This window comes from Chroicocephalus ridibundus, chromosome 5 (genome assembly GCF_963924245.1).
Source record: "Chroicocephalus ridibundus chromosome 5, bChrRid1.1, whole genome shotgun sequence".
NCBI classification, from domain to species: Eukaryota; Metazoa; Chordata; class Aves; order Charadriiformes; family Laridae; genus Chroicocephalus; species Chroicocephalus ridibundus.
Genome location: NC_086288.1, coordinates 74,719,323 through 74,734,264, shown reverse-complemented (window position 1 = coordinate 74,734,264; position 14,942 = coordinate 74,719,323). Strand labels below are relative to the sequence as shown.

Here is a 14,942-nt window from a genome sequence, read left to right as displayed (position 1 = left end):
ATTAGGAATAGCAGAGACAGTACTGTAAACTGTCCTGCAAAGAAACTGGATGCGATGAATAACAACTTCTCCTGCCGAAAGAGACCTTGTAAGTTGATTCCCACAACGAACCTTATTTACTCTCCTTTTCAACTTACACAAGGCCTTCTCAAAGGGCTACGAAACAACACAGACTCCAGTGTCACCTAGCTTTATGACACTTTCCTAGTACAGATGGCTAGAATATTATTCAGATGTGAGAGTACCTGGGAGAGATAAGATGATGAAAGCCAGCCGGCTCAAACTTAACCCAAGCAAGATAAAGATGATTATGATAAGAAGTGGGAAATTGTCAGTGGAGCAAATGCAGGACATGACTTTTCTTCATAAATTGACTTACAAGTGAGCAGAGAGACTTCTTACACATTTTACAGACAAATTAAATCAATGCTGCTGTTAAGCTTCCATCACATTGTAGTTACAGATATTAGTCTGAGGCATCAGATGTAAAAAACCCTATCTCTGTTTAAATTAAAAGTGTGGAGAGATTACCAAACTTAACTCCATCTACACTTGAGACTGAATTCATGCCAGCTAACTGCAGATTAAGATGACAGTCAATTCAGAAAACCCAGTGCCGCAAGCTCCTTAAACAGACAATGAAAAGAACATCCCTCTCTCCCCTCTATGTTTCCCTTTGCTGACTAGACAAGAAAACTGATGTTCTGGGTGTTAAAATTTAGTGAAATAAATAAGGACTAATAACTGGACTCATCATGTTCAGGAGCTCGTTAATTTAAAAGCAAGGCAAGAAAGGCTGGGTATACTGCTTTACTGCAAGATTACTATGACTATATTATTACTGTGGGTATTGCTATAAATAATGGTAAAAAACTCCATTCTGTAACACTACATTTTGTTTTGTTCAACGGCAAATGAACTCAAGCTCAGAGAGGTACAGAGAAGGCCTATTTGATACCTGGGAAATGCAAGTTCTACCTTAAGAGAAAAATCAGAGACCTCATTGCATTTAGCTTATGATAATTAAGACTGAGGGCTATGACTATGTTGATAAACACAACCATGAGTAAGAAGATTAACACTAAAGAAAAAAAAGCCCTATGAAAATTAAGGGACAACAGACCGGTACAAAGGGACTATGACTAAATTTAGCCTGGAAATTAGAAAAAGTCCATCCAAGTCCTCAGGTTATTCAATAGCTTCTGCAGAGGAACAGCAGGGACAGAACACTAATTACTTTTAATATGGCGCACACATTGCTTATGAAGCAAAGAAAGAGACTGTTTTACCCTGGAGGTCCGTTTCAGTTCCTTGTTCTTTTCTCATTATGATCCTGCTTATGAAGCATGGGACTCGAGACCGGAGTCAGTGGGGAGCTGCTGGATGTCCTTTAATGCCACAACCAGCAGAGCAATGGCCCTCACTGCACAGGGCACAGAAAAGCCTAAATGATCTGTTTTTCTGACCCTCTTAAATGATCAATAAATGTCTTGCTCAATTATCTGAAAGCAGATCTTGAAACAAGAATCTTATTAGAACTTCAAACACTATGGAAATTAATTTGACAGCTGTGATATTGCTAGTCCTCTGTAACGATTGTGTAATATTAAAAAAGTTTGACTAATGTTTTTCAGGTTGTTTTTGCTACTTAAAAAAGTAATTAAAAGGAAGAGAAGAAACAAAGTAGGAAAATAATCAGAACAGAAATAAATAAAATAACAGTCTGTTTATGGACCAGAGACAGAGGTTGACTTATACCTCCGCAAGGTCCGAAAAGAGTGCTTGGCTCGTGCTACGTCTCAAAGTATCCCAATAGCTTCTGGGGACAAGGTCCTCTCCTTCTGTTTTAACAACCTGTAGAAGTTTCAAGAAGCACAACTGTTTTAAAACCAAAGAACAATAAAACAACCACTTACAGACTTTAAAATCTTTTCCGACTAATCTTCAAAAGCATGGCTTGATTCTTCTGCTTCTATACACAGAAATTTCTACCCAGTTACTTGATACCTTGTAAATGAAAGGAACGCTCGTCTATTACAGCTACTTGCTTACTATTCATAACTTGGCTGTTCCAAAAGTAGCATGAGACTCTACTTTCCCAAACAAAATAAATTAGAGAAAGCGTAAAGTGAAAATACTAATTACAAGTACATGTGAAAACGTCCATCTAAACTCAGTATTTTATTGTTGTTTTTTCTAACAATCCTGTATTGCCCAAAAAATATTAATTTATACACTTATGAAATTTGTTTTCTCATTGGTAAAAGTACAAATATCACCGTACAACTAGTTACATAAAATTAATTTCATCCAATGATCAGGATGACATCCTTACATCAATAAAGAAATGCAAAAAACCAAGCCTAGTTAAGTCCAACTTCAACTGTAACATGCTTATCAAGAAAAGACTATGCACATCTGATGATCAAACTTACCTGGTTTAAACAGAAAATAAGCGTTTAATCTCTCCACAGAAAACACGTTTACCTTTTTGCGCTGAAAGATTTCATTTTTGGAAGCCTGAAAAATCCTCCCTTATTAAAACAGGCCTTCCTTTTTCTTGCAATTAGTCTTGGAAGATCTATGCAATACATTTCTTCCCCCCCCCCCCCCCCCCCCAAAAAAAAATAATCTAGGGGAGGTGATCCTAAAGACAGCAGAAGGCTATTTGAACTTGGTTAGGGCTGTTGCAACTGAATGAATTTTTCCCTTTCTCTCAACAAGTTAGTCTCCACTAGGTTTTCTACTTTCATGGCTCCCCACTCGCATCCATCTGGGCAGGTAAGACAAAGCCAGAATGAATTTAATCTTCTAAATGCAAATTAAAACCATTTTTTGACTCAGTACATACTGTTCTCTTTGAAGATTTATGCTGCTGTGCAATGCGTAAAACCATGTTGTTGTCATAAAGAATACTGTACAAAGTAGAAGGTTTATTGTCTCTATGTATTCTACATTATGTCAACACACTGTATGTACTGCTTCCACAAGTTGTATTATGTACTTCCACCACTAACCAATTCAACTCAGCTCTTCCCAGAAACTGTCCTCAAAGAAACACGACAAACTACCAGGAATTATACCCACGCTTAATGTATATTACACTTTTGTTTCCTTTTTGGAAAACTCTGGTTTTATCTTTCTCTTATTACGCAGTGACAGTTCCTATGTCATGGACACATCATATATCACTCCATTCAGTCCTAAATTGCTAAACTCAAACTTGTTTACTTCAGTGCACGGGATTAAGTCCTCAGCAGTTTCTCTGAGGACTTTTTTAAGTTTACTGCATCATGCGAATAAACACCTCATTCCTTTATGCAGTTCTGTGGTTATCTATTTCAAGTATTCACTGAATTTGTTTTCTTGCTAGAGATTTACTTTAGCCAATGGAATTAGTACCTCAGGGCATGCAGATTTTACTTTCCTTACATGCATCTCACCATAATTATCATGTTCCGGTTGGCATTTGGCTAGTCAAAGTACTCATGCAATACATGCTGAAGTAGTCTTAACACGCATCTGCAGTATGCACCAGAACATGACTTGAAAGAATTAACCTATGCAAATGAAAATACAAAAATATTTAACCCATTTAAAATGTCACTGTATGCACTCTATGGCTTATAGACCTTGACGCTCCTCAAAAAATTTTGTTTTGAAGGATGAAGTGAGGAGAAGGGCCCAACACAACACTTTGGACTAACCCAGACATTTTAGGGCTGCATCTCCTTGGTCTTGAGTATCTTCCAACTCCCCAGGACATCAAGGGAAACTGAAAAGGCTGCTACACTTCTTGTTTCAGTAGGAGAAATAGAAACCCAAATTATCAGTTTTCTGGGGTGGGGGATTTGTCAGATACTGTGAATTCTTATACATCTGAGTATCCTTGGGGTGGAGATCTCCATTTGGGTAGTAGGCGGGCAGAAAAGGATGGTGCACACCTGGGCATCATCTTGGTACAGCGTTTGGACATGGCTGGAGTCTAGAAGAAGATTTTTTTACTAACGCTGAAAATTATTATATGAGTAGGAAAGCCTAACTAGCTTGGTTTCAGTTTAAAATAGGAGGCAGCACAGGAATATGGCAACCACTGTACAGCATCTTTCACTGCAGTAAAGCCTGATCTAAAATCCATTTAATCATAAGGCCTCACATTTCCTACTACATTATTCTCACACCATCGCAGCATCTACTGCACCTTTTCATGCAACAGCCTTCCTTCCTGCATATTGCCCAAATTGTATGTGCTGACTTCACAGGAAATAAGTTTGTGCATTCCTGTGAATGATTACATAAAAAAACCCAGACTTTAAAACTGAACTTGACTAGTCATCTAGTTCTTGTCGGCTTCCTCCCCGTACTTTGAATAGCACAATAATCACACCAAAACAAGTTTAATTCTTCTATTTTAAAATCAAATCAATCTTTTTTACAACAGTTTTTCTTCTGCTGTCAATGAAAATTTAATCAGGTCATAATGAAGACATTAAAAAAACCCCAGAAGATCTCTCTCTTGCTGATTCTCCCACTCCTCAAAATAATTGAAAATAAGTTTCCTGTCACCTACATAATACAGGGGTTATTTTCTGTAAAATCCTATTCTAGTTCAGCACTGAAAGTTATTATTCATTTGTTCTGTAAGTGAAGCACAAAAATATAAAAGCTCTCTTCTGGTTTCTTTTTTTTGTGGGGGTTGGGTAGGGCAACATAGAGGTGAAGGATTCATTTGACTAATTATTCACATTATACACAAGGAGACAAGACAGATCTGGATCAAATGACGCATGCAGGATGACTTAATTCACATACATTAATTAAGAACAAGTCTATGATTTCTTAAGATATATTTTGTCTTTTCCCCTAAAAACATTGTTTCCTTCATTTTATATAAATAGAGCGAACAACCTTTCCTCCTGGTAGGCTTGCCTGTTTCAGAATGCGTGCAACAAGCATGCACAATCTTTTATGCAAGTAAAGATCCACCACAATTTTACTGATTAACAGAAGTTAATTTACTTGATGAAAAAGATCAATATTGTAAATTTTCTTATACCATACTATTTCACTTCACTGGTGAAGACTGCATAAATTGAAAATAGTTAGAGTACATACACTGTTAGTAGAAGTATGATATCCATAAAGTTGAAGACGCTGACATACAGCAAAAACGGGTCAAACCAAGTATCACATGTCAGAATGAAGCCCAAAGAAGGGGGAGAAAAAAAAAAAAAAGACAATAGAATAGGTTAAGACAAGCAAATCTTCATTTTATGTATTATTAAATTTGTTTGTTTTTAAAACGACAGTGAAGAAAAGAATGGTTTATCTACAATCTCATTCCTCAAATTTTCAAAAGAGAAGAACAGAGTTGCAGAGATTACTCTCAGGAGAAACGTTCTAGTTTGCAATCCTTACTTTTTCCAAAAGGTCTTCCTTTGGGTGTAAGTTTCCTTTGTTCAGAATAAACAGTGTGTGAGAGATTCAACAATGACCTACAGTTTTGAAAAGCTACGGATAGGTCTCTCTGGGTGGGAAGAAAAGATCCCTTTTTATACTCAAGGAAGGTTTAAAAAGTATTAATTCTTGAAATTCAAACTTCCTATGGTTTCAGGGACAAAGATCTGAGATCAAGCATCTATGGTCCCAAAAGGATAATGGGCACTATAAGAAGTTTCGCATGTATGTCAAAACGTTCCTTATAATAAGGAATTTTTGCCATAGAAACACAAATTGCAAAAGAACATTTTTTCTGCTGTGGGCTCGACAGAGACTTGTCCCTGATTTTTACCTGTCCAACAGTAAAATAAATTCCTGCTACCACTGCCATCCTCCAGACAAACCACCACAGACTTGTCTATTTCTGACTTACCTTTCTTAGGCACAGAAGAAATACAAATTTGACATTACATAAGAATGAGTATTCAATATTCCACAAAAATCTATTCAGACAATATAAACAACTAAAACCATTTTGCATTGGATATAAGCAGTATTTAATAAAAAAAATTAAACTTGAATATAAAACCTAAGTTAATTTGTAACATTTCCTCAGCTACTTTAAAACTTCTATATTAATAACAAGCATCAGGATCAGTATGTCTACATGAACAGCTGCAGTTAGTTACGAGAGCAGGAGTACAGTTCGGTCCTGCCACTGAGATCTCTCACTCTTCCAGACAACACTGGGTCGTTTCGATTCACTTTTTCCTAGATTTATAGACTCCAAATGGAATCAATGCTACTGTCATAATATGTAATACAATATTTAAACGCTAATTTTTCCTTTCTGTAGACCACTTTTTGTTTTTAAATTACTGAAGTTTAGGCTAAACACTGCTTTTTTCTATACGTAAATTTATGCATATTCTTTTATTGATATGAATTTATTGTTTTGAAAAAAATTGACAGTGATTAGTAAAATATATACATACATGATTTTGTCCTACATCAAAGAAAACAAACCAACTACCAGCTGCAACTATTCTAATTTTACTTACCAGCATTGCACGTTTTTCTTCATCTCCTTTTCTTTCTCTCTTCTCATTTTTTTTCCTGAAAATCTCTTGTAGCTAAAAAACAAACCATTTTGTTCTTTTTAGTTATCAGGCTATTTTACGTGCATAACAATCATTCATAGTGAGGAACACTGCAAACAGTATTAAAATGCAGTTCTTTACTAAAATATCGGTCTTTCAGTGATGCTTTATTGTTCATATTAATGCCTTCATGTTCCTTCTGTGACCTTAATCATTACACAGAAAGGAATAAGGAAATATTTTTTCACAAAGTAAGGCCAATAATTCTATTTGGGAGCACAATATTAAGAACATCCTATTTAGCTTTACATTTTAGGCAATCCAGCCTATAACAAAAAGGGGGAGTCCCAGCCTTTTTCACCACCTCTAGGCACATCCTTTCTTGTCTGGTACTAATTAGTACCTGTGTGGCTATGTAGTCAGCTGGATCAATCTCTTATTCATATTGTTAGTTTCCAACTAGACCAGTTCTTACTCCTGCTGGCACAAGGGAGGACTGGAAACACCTGGTGGGGGTGAAACATTCCCCTTCAGCAGCAACAAACTACTACTCAAGAGTAATTTATCAAGTACCCTTTTTTTTTTTTCAAGTCTGTTCAAAGAATACCTTCAGGTCTTGTAAAATACCCCTTTCACAACTTTCTCTGCATTAAGAGCTTTAAACACGACTTCTGAGAGAACCTCAAATACGAGATTTAAAACATACAGACTCTTGAGCATATTTATTTTTTTAAATTATAGTCTTCAGAGTAAGAACTGGTCTGTACTTATCTTTCTTTGTAAGTATCTGTTTTATTTAGATATTTTTATTTATGGCAATAGTTATTAATGTTCCCAAACCATTAAAAAAAGGTGTCACAGTGTTTACTCTATGCAGCAAGAGAGCGCGGTATTAACTACGATGCCATCTGTAACTCTATCGGTGAACTTCAGCTTTTCAAAAATTGCATGTGAAAATATTGTACTGCCACTTGTAGCATTTGCTAATCTCAAAGTAGACTGGAAAAAGAATAAGAACTGTGGCGGATAAATTTGTCAAATTCCAAAATACGGTATTTTTAGAACCAAACATCATGGCATACAGACGCAATTGTGGCAGTCGTTTCAAGACCCACTTTAACCTACCAGAAGTCTGACAAAAACCTGATACTGTAATGCCACGCACAGAGATCCTCCCAGGGATAGGAATGTGAAAGATAAAGTGTGTGTGATAAATTTTGCAAGCAAATTTTCCAAATTTAATTCCAGAATGCTATATTTCAGAGAAGGCAGATGACTAAGACAAAGGGAGCAGCAAGCTCTACTGCAGGGGTGTGACAACATTGAAATAAATGAATACAGTATTTAGCAATTAAATAGCAAATGCATTTATAAATAACACTTCATGAATTTTCAAAATTGACTACCGTGTTCTGGAATTGCTTATAAGGCAAATACAGACCAGAATATTGTGTGTATCACTATCTATTTTTGAGTATGGGATCAATTTATAGACCTTGGTATGATTTTTCTAAGTTTTTGCAAACCTACAGGCACAAATTATTGTAACTTATGCTGATGAGGAAAGAGTCATGATTTGAGATTTAGCTGGATGGCCTGGAGTATTACACAGTTTGCAACCCAAAACTGTGGAAAGAAGAAAGGTAAAAGAAGAGAGAGACGCAGAAAGAAAATACCTCGTGAAAAGTGAAGTGACAAGCCATCAAGTAGAAGACTGGCAGTAATTGAAAAACCAAAAAAAGATCGGTAAAAAGCAATGCATCCTTGGATGTATTTCCCCTGCCACAGAGGCAAAGGGAGTAGGATTCTGTTGCATTCATCATTAAAGCACTTGCTAAACTTCTGGAAATGGATCTTTTGTTCAGAAGGAGTGCTATAGGATACCAGCGAGTAGGAAAGTGAATGCAAAAAGGATCTAGGAGTACTTTCATAGGAACGTTGTTTGAAACAGGATAATGAGATTGACTGCTGAAAGCAGCAAAAGCAAGATCTCCTGTAACAAGGCAACACAATCCTTCTGTTCCCTGACCTCACCCCTATGACATAAGCAAAGAGGAAAGCACAAACACCATGGAATTAGTTTACGAAAACACTAAAGCCGTTATCAGAAAAATTAAGTATTTTTCAACCCTTCACTATACATACTCTTCAAGGATCACGTAACATCTGATCCCTACACCAATCTCTTTAAAGTCTCTTTATTTGCAAAACTGAATAGTGTTACCTGTATTTCCAATTTTATGATAGCTGACTGTAATCAATGGAGAAGTATTTTGCAAATGTTGGATATAGTTCAAATGGCAACACGGACAGTCTCCTGCTTTCAGGGCCACAGGAGATGATGTGTACCCAAGCAAGGTGAGCACAGATACGTATTCATGTATATTCAGGTCTACCACAGCTGTTGCATCATTGAATCAACTTCTATTTTCATATTTACTTTTATTTATGCAGACATTATTTATCTACCTACCTATCTATTTTAGTCTTTTTCACTTCAGATCTAACATCCTGACTTACGAGTTTTGAGCTGATTTTTGAAGGGTCGCTGACACGTTAACCAAGCGGAGTTAGGGTCAGGTTTACTCTATACAAATTTGTTAAATACGATAACAGGTGGAGAACAGTATATCTAATGTTTGAAAATTCTCCTTTCTTTCTTCTATCCACCAAGTTTGATAACAGAAAAATAATAAGAAGGAGAAATTTTTATCAGAGACCACAACAGAGAACAAATAAAAAGCAGGATGTGAAGAGGACTATAAAAGAAAGATGCGATATCCATAGTTGTCAGTCTATTCCACCACATTCTGCTTTACTGAATCACAAAAGACTTTTTTTTTTTTCCTTTTTCTTCTTCCTCTATTTTTTCTTTGGACAATTAATCCAATGTTTGCTGGCTTTTTCCCCCAGCTGGAGGAGACATCTATTAGGAATTAGCAAATATAAAGATGCGTACATTTAATATTAGAATACAATAAATGATCAGCATACCACAATTTGCAAGTGGTGACAGCTTCCAAAATAAATTAGACCTGTTCTGCTTAAGCTATGCCACCAGAAAACAAGACCCCAGATCTCGGCTCTCACTTCCTTGAAAAGGAGAATTGAGGGAAGTTCAACGTGTTGAGGACAGTTTCTTTCACATTTCCGTTTTCTTTAGGTTAGCACAGCTTATCTGAATTGAGCCTTAGAACTTGACTTGCAAACAAATTAAGAAACAGCACACAGGAAATTAGGGGGTCTTAGTTTGAAATAAATCATGGTCTGACACTAAAATCCATTCCCTGTGTCTGTTTCATTCTTTATATTTTGTTCCATCTTCTTCAGTAAGGCACTGCGCTTTTTCTCCTGTGTATTTACTGTATTTATTTATAAACTCAACTACACAAAAAAAACGTACAAAGATAAGAACTGATGACTTCTGCAAGTATCTTTTTTTTTTTTTACGAATATCTGCCATCGTCATGGCAATTAAATAATTCTGCTGACCATTGCTACAGCAATATTACTTTAATAGCCTAATTATCTGTGAATGTAGTAGCAATTAAAAAGATTCAGAATAAAAACTGGAATTAAGCTTCAAAAATCATTACATACAATACAACCGTGCACTGTAATAAGAAGCTACTATTTACAATTTACATTACATTTAATATTTACATTAAATAAGGCAAATAAACAACTACATTCAGTGAAGAATAGCTCATGTTCTCATGATTAGTGACATCATCATGAGCCTCAATCCCGACAAAAAAATTAATTTCAAGATTACATCAAAATATTCAAAGACTGAAAATATACATACCACTAAGAATTCCTTTTTGTCCACCATCTCATTGCCGTCAGTATCAAACATGTTGAAAGCGATTCTAAAACCTGCATGTGGCTCTGCCAAAAAAACCCAACCATTCAATTAGTTACTTGCTTGGAAAGAAAGCAAATATAAAACTCTAAGAAATTATTTTGTGTCTGTTTATAAAATCCATATCCTCAACTAATTTAAATTAGTGCATTTGTGTACACAGTAAATGCAAATCATAACATCTGTAAAACCATATTATCCATGTTATGAAAACAGAAGGCATGCTCACGCATTCATAGGTTACGGAAAATAGACAGTAGAAACAGAACATGAAGTGTCCAAGAAAAGTATCTCACAGTAACATCTGGTTGTATAGTTAAGACTGTTAGTTCATAACTAGACATCTTGTTATGTTACAAATTCCTAGAAATTTGTAAGGAAGTTTTTGGTTTTTTTTCTCCAAAAATACTTACTTGTTAAAATACATAAGAGGAATAAATACTCTGTGTAAGATATCACACCTGAAGACAAAAAACAAACAACGCATTACGCCATATTAGTTTCACCTTGACTTCACATCCTAAACTTGAAAATATTAAATCTACGTATAAGGAGAATTTCTGTACGTGTACGTATTCTTACTTGTGTGCATGTGACTATGCAACCTCGTCAACGACCTATTTGTCTAAAATACTGATCTATGGGGTGGGGTTTTTTGTTTGGGTTTGGTTTTGAGTATTTTAGGGGAGTAATAGATTAAACATGGCAAATAAACAACTACAGTCAGTGGAGAATGGCTCATTAAACAGAAGATGGCTAGATTCTTAAAAGTTAATATAAACGATTAATTCGGTTTTCTTTCCGAAAACGCCACCAATAATTCATGACAACACTCTCTAACAGTATGAGAGCATTTACTCTAAGAACATTAATAGTGCTCCCTCTTGATACGTACCGCTTGAATACAGTTTTTGACTTTATTACATGCCTTGAAAGTGCAAAAGAATATCCAATATTAATTGAAAACTTGGCCTCACGTTACTTATGATAGCATAGAATTGGAGTTTTGAGTTGTCTTGAATGCACATTTTCATAACCATCACCTGAAATTTATATTAAAACCCTTACTAAATGAATGTGTAAATTTTGCTGAATGTTTTTAAAGCCTGATAGAGACATTTGTACTCTCTCTTCCACACTAAGAAGATCTGTAAGGACTACATTCTAAGCTCTTCCTCTTTTTTTTAGATGTCAAAAGGCAGTGTGGAATGGCACTTCCTTTTCTCTTCAGAAGTGATTAATGCAAAATTTAAGTTAGAGCCGAAGTCAATATTCAAATATTACGTCTGATACCACAAGCTGTACTTCTGCTTTTCTAGCTCTACGGTAAAGAGATGACCTTGCAGAATGCCCATACTACCAACAAACAGAAGCATCTCACAGTTCAGTAAGAACTGAAAACGATGACTTGCAGGTCTCCCAAAAGCCCTTAGCTCTAACAGTCTTTGAGGCTGAACTAGCAAAACTGGTTCTTGATTTCTAACCAACTGATTTTGTCTGTCCTCCAAAACCAAGAGCGTTAAGTCAGTCCACAATATTAGACTATTTCAAAAGAGTGAAAAAAAAGTATTCAGACGCCTGAGAGTAAAGATGTCTATCAGCTGGGATTTTCACAAGTTGCCTGCTGTCTCCTTGATTTCAGGCCAAGTCAGGTGCAAAAGTTTTTCTAAAAACAGACACATCTTTGGATGTTTAAATATCTTTTAAAATCTGACTTAACTGAATATGTGACAAACTATGTAAATAGTCATCTGATTTTTTTTTCACTGAAAAACCTGTACAAGTAAAACTCAAAACATCGTATCATTCATGTGGATTTTACAATTACTGAACACATTTAACATCAGGACTTCCAACACTGCCAAAGTAAGAAACTTTGGCATTTTCTACTAATATTTACAGCACAAAAAGTTCTAAATTAATTCTGTCCAGAAATAAGGGACTTTCTGTCCTCTTGAACAGCTGAGATACGAAAATCTCCGCTATGTTTGTCTTGGATCTGTCCAAATGTCACCACAAAGCTTCGATCATACAATACTCCTCCCTAAAAACCAACTGTCCTGAAAGAAGACCACCTGAAAGAGAATCAGGTCTCCTATCCTCAAACATAAAAGAAAAAATAACCAACCACAGACATCTCCACAGATATCACACAGACTGGAATACGAAGGCAATACAAAAGACAGACAGTTAACTAAGTCTTTGGAACCAAATCACATACTAGAAAGAATTCCTCTACTCCGCTCTGGTGACACCCCACCTGGAGTACTGCATCCAGCTCTGGAGCCCTCAGCACAGGAAAGACATGGACCTGTTGGAGCAGGTCCAGAGGAGGCCATGAAGATGGTTCGAGGGCTGGAGCACCTCTGCTATGAGGACAGGCTGAGAGTTGGGGTTGTTCAGCCTGGAGAAGAGAAGGCTCCGGGGAGACCTTAGAGCCCTTTCCAATAATTAAAGGGGGCTTATCAGAAAGATGGGGATGAACTTTTTAGCAGGGGCTGTTACAATAGGACAAGGGGTAATGGCTTTAAACTAAAGAGGGAAGATTTAGACTAGATATCAGGAAGGAATTTTTTCCAATGAGGGAGGTGAAATGCCCACAGGTTGCCCAGAGAGGTGGTAGATGCCCCGTCCCTGGAAACCTTCAAGGTCAGGTTGGACGGGGCTCTGAGCAACCTGATCTAGTTGAAGATGTCCCTGCTCATTGCAGGGGGGACTGGACTAGATGACCTTTAAAGGTCCCTTCCAACCCAAACTATTTTATGATTCTATTCTATGAAAGAATCACTAAAACCCTCAACATTTACCAGCTGAGATGCTGCCCTCCCAACTTCCATTCCATTCATGGGAAAAAAGGTATTTCACACCCTTTGATCCAACAGCAAATTCAAGTCTTCAGAACCAAGATTTTACTCCTGCTAGTAGACCTAGTTAGGAAGGCTACTAAGTATTTTTAATACCACCTATTCTTTTCCTCAATTTACATATAGCTGCACACTGATAGCAAAGATTTAACGCAGGCATTTAAGTACGCATGCTCTATGATTTATCTTCTTGGTTTCATACAGCAGCTTGCAGAAAACAGTTTTCAAAGGCCTGCTCGAATCTGTTTGGACAAGCAGCTATCAAGAAATCAGATACCTCAAAGGTTCTCATTCAGTGATGTAAAACGTCCTTTAAGAGCCAGTCAATAAATGTAAATATGTATTTTTGTTTGTTTGATGACACCTTCTTTGTTGTAAAACAGAGGAAGAAAGTGCAATTGTCAAGTAGCCCATCACAGGTATGAAGAGAGCAATATAAAAGCCCTCCAAAGTGTTCTCTCCTTTTGTTTGTACTGGTATATTGTAGCTGCAGACAGACAGTTCTGGTTGATTGCTCTAAGTGTTATGGGAGAGAGGCTCTAAATGATGACTGAACAGAAAGAAAAGCTCACACTAAGATCAGAAAGAAGAGAGGGACGTCACTCGAGTAAAACATAAAAATAAAACTGAAGGGCAACTGGCATAAATCTATGTGGCTCATCTGATTTATATGAATCTATGGCAAAATAAAGGGACACAGGCTTTTGCTACTTGCTTCATGTTAAAATGTGCATGGAAAAAAGAAAATGAGCAAATTAATCTTGGACTTTTCATGTCATGTACTAAATAAACACTAAATCACATAAGGAGACCTGAATTCTATTCCCATTCCTTTCACTGGCTTACTGAATGACCTTATCAGTTGTAACACCCATCATCTTTTCTTATATTATCTATAAAATAGGATAACGGAATGTACTTTTTTGTAAAGCATGCTGAAAAGCTATGTAGGTGATAAAGTTTATTACTAATTTTACCAGCTTATGATGCCAATTTTGAGTCCCATTAATGCCATCAACTTCTGTAGAATTTCACTGGCAGAAAACTGAGAGTAAGATACTGTTGAATCAGGACTGCACAACGTTACAGACATTTTATTACAGACTTAATAAGCAACATCCAGATATGGGTTTTTTAAACTGATAATGTACTGATTTAACAGATTCTGAAGCTGAAGTTTTATGTAATTAATATTTCAAAAGTCAGCTGTTCTGACTATATAGGAAGCAGCCTAGAGCAAGGAAATACAAGGAAATATAGGGCAAAGATGTACCAGCTTTTGCTTCTCTGGAGTTCGGGCTGCAGAACTGTGCCAGCGCCTCCATGCACTAGAGATTCAAGTCTGGAACCCTCCTCTGACAGTAGGCGCATATTTACTCCTTTAATAAATCTGAGCTGCATTTGAATTGGACTCATCAATTACACGAACATATTTGATTGGAATTTTGTTGCTGGCATGCTTATTTTAAACATTCATGAAGTGTCTTTATTTTATAGCAAGTACTTATGGCTTCTTTACAAAGTACTTAAAATACTCCACCAGACCTTTGCCATTCTGAATATAAGCAGAGGAATATGGTGTTATTCATCATAAATAGCTTTTAAATATACATTTATACGATGGTATACAAACCATCGTAGGGTTTTTTTCTGTGTTTTTTGGTTTTGAAGGGA

At 36.3% G+C, this 14,942-nt stretch overlaps 1 protein-coding gene across 6 annotated transcripts in view; it reads right to left on the bottom strand.

Moving 5' to 3' along the window:
* Positions 1-14,942, bottom strand: part of MICU3 (mitochondrial calcium uptake family member 3) — a 56,072-nt gene that overhangs the window by 22,365 nt on the left and 18,765 nt on the right. For 2 of the 6 annotated variants that reach the window (XM_063337091.1, XM_063337092.1), the window contains exons 5-9: positions 10,818-10,865; positions 10,348-10,430; positions 6,501-6,572; positions 5,116-5,154; positions 1,759-1,854 (exon numbers count right to left, since the gene is read on the bottom strand). In XM_063337091.1, coding sequence (XP_063193161.1) covers positions 1,759-1,854; positions 5,116-5,154; positions 6,501-6,572; positions 10,348-10,430; positions 10,818-10,865 — 338 coding nt within the window. The remainder of the gene's footprint in view (positions 1-1,758; positions 1,855-5,115; positions 5,155-6,500; positions 6,573-10,347; positions 10,431-10,817; positions 10,866-14,942) is intronic. The other 4 variants (XM_063337093.1, XM_063337095.1, XM_063337094.1 and 1 more) reach the window with 2 other exon arrangements.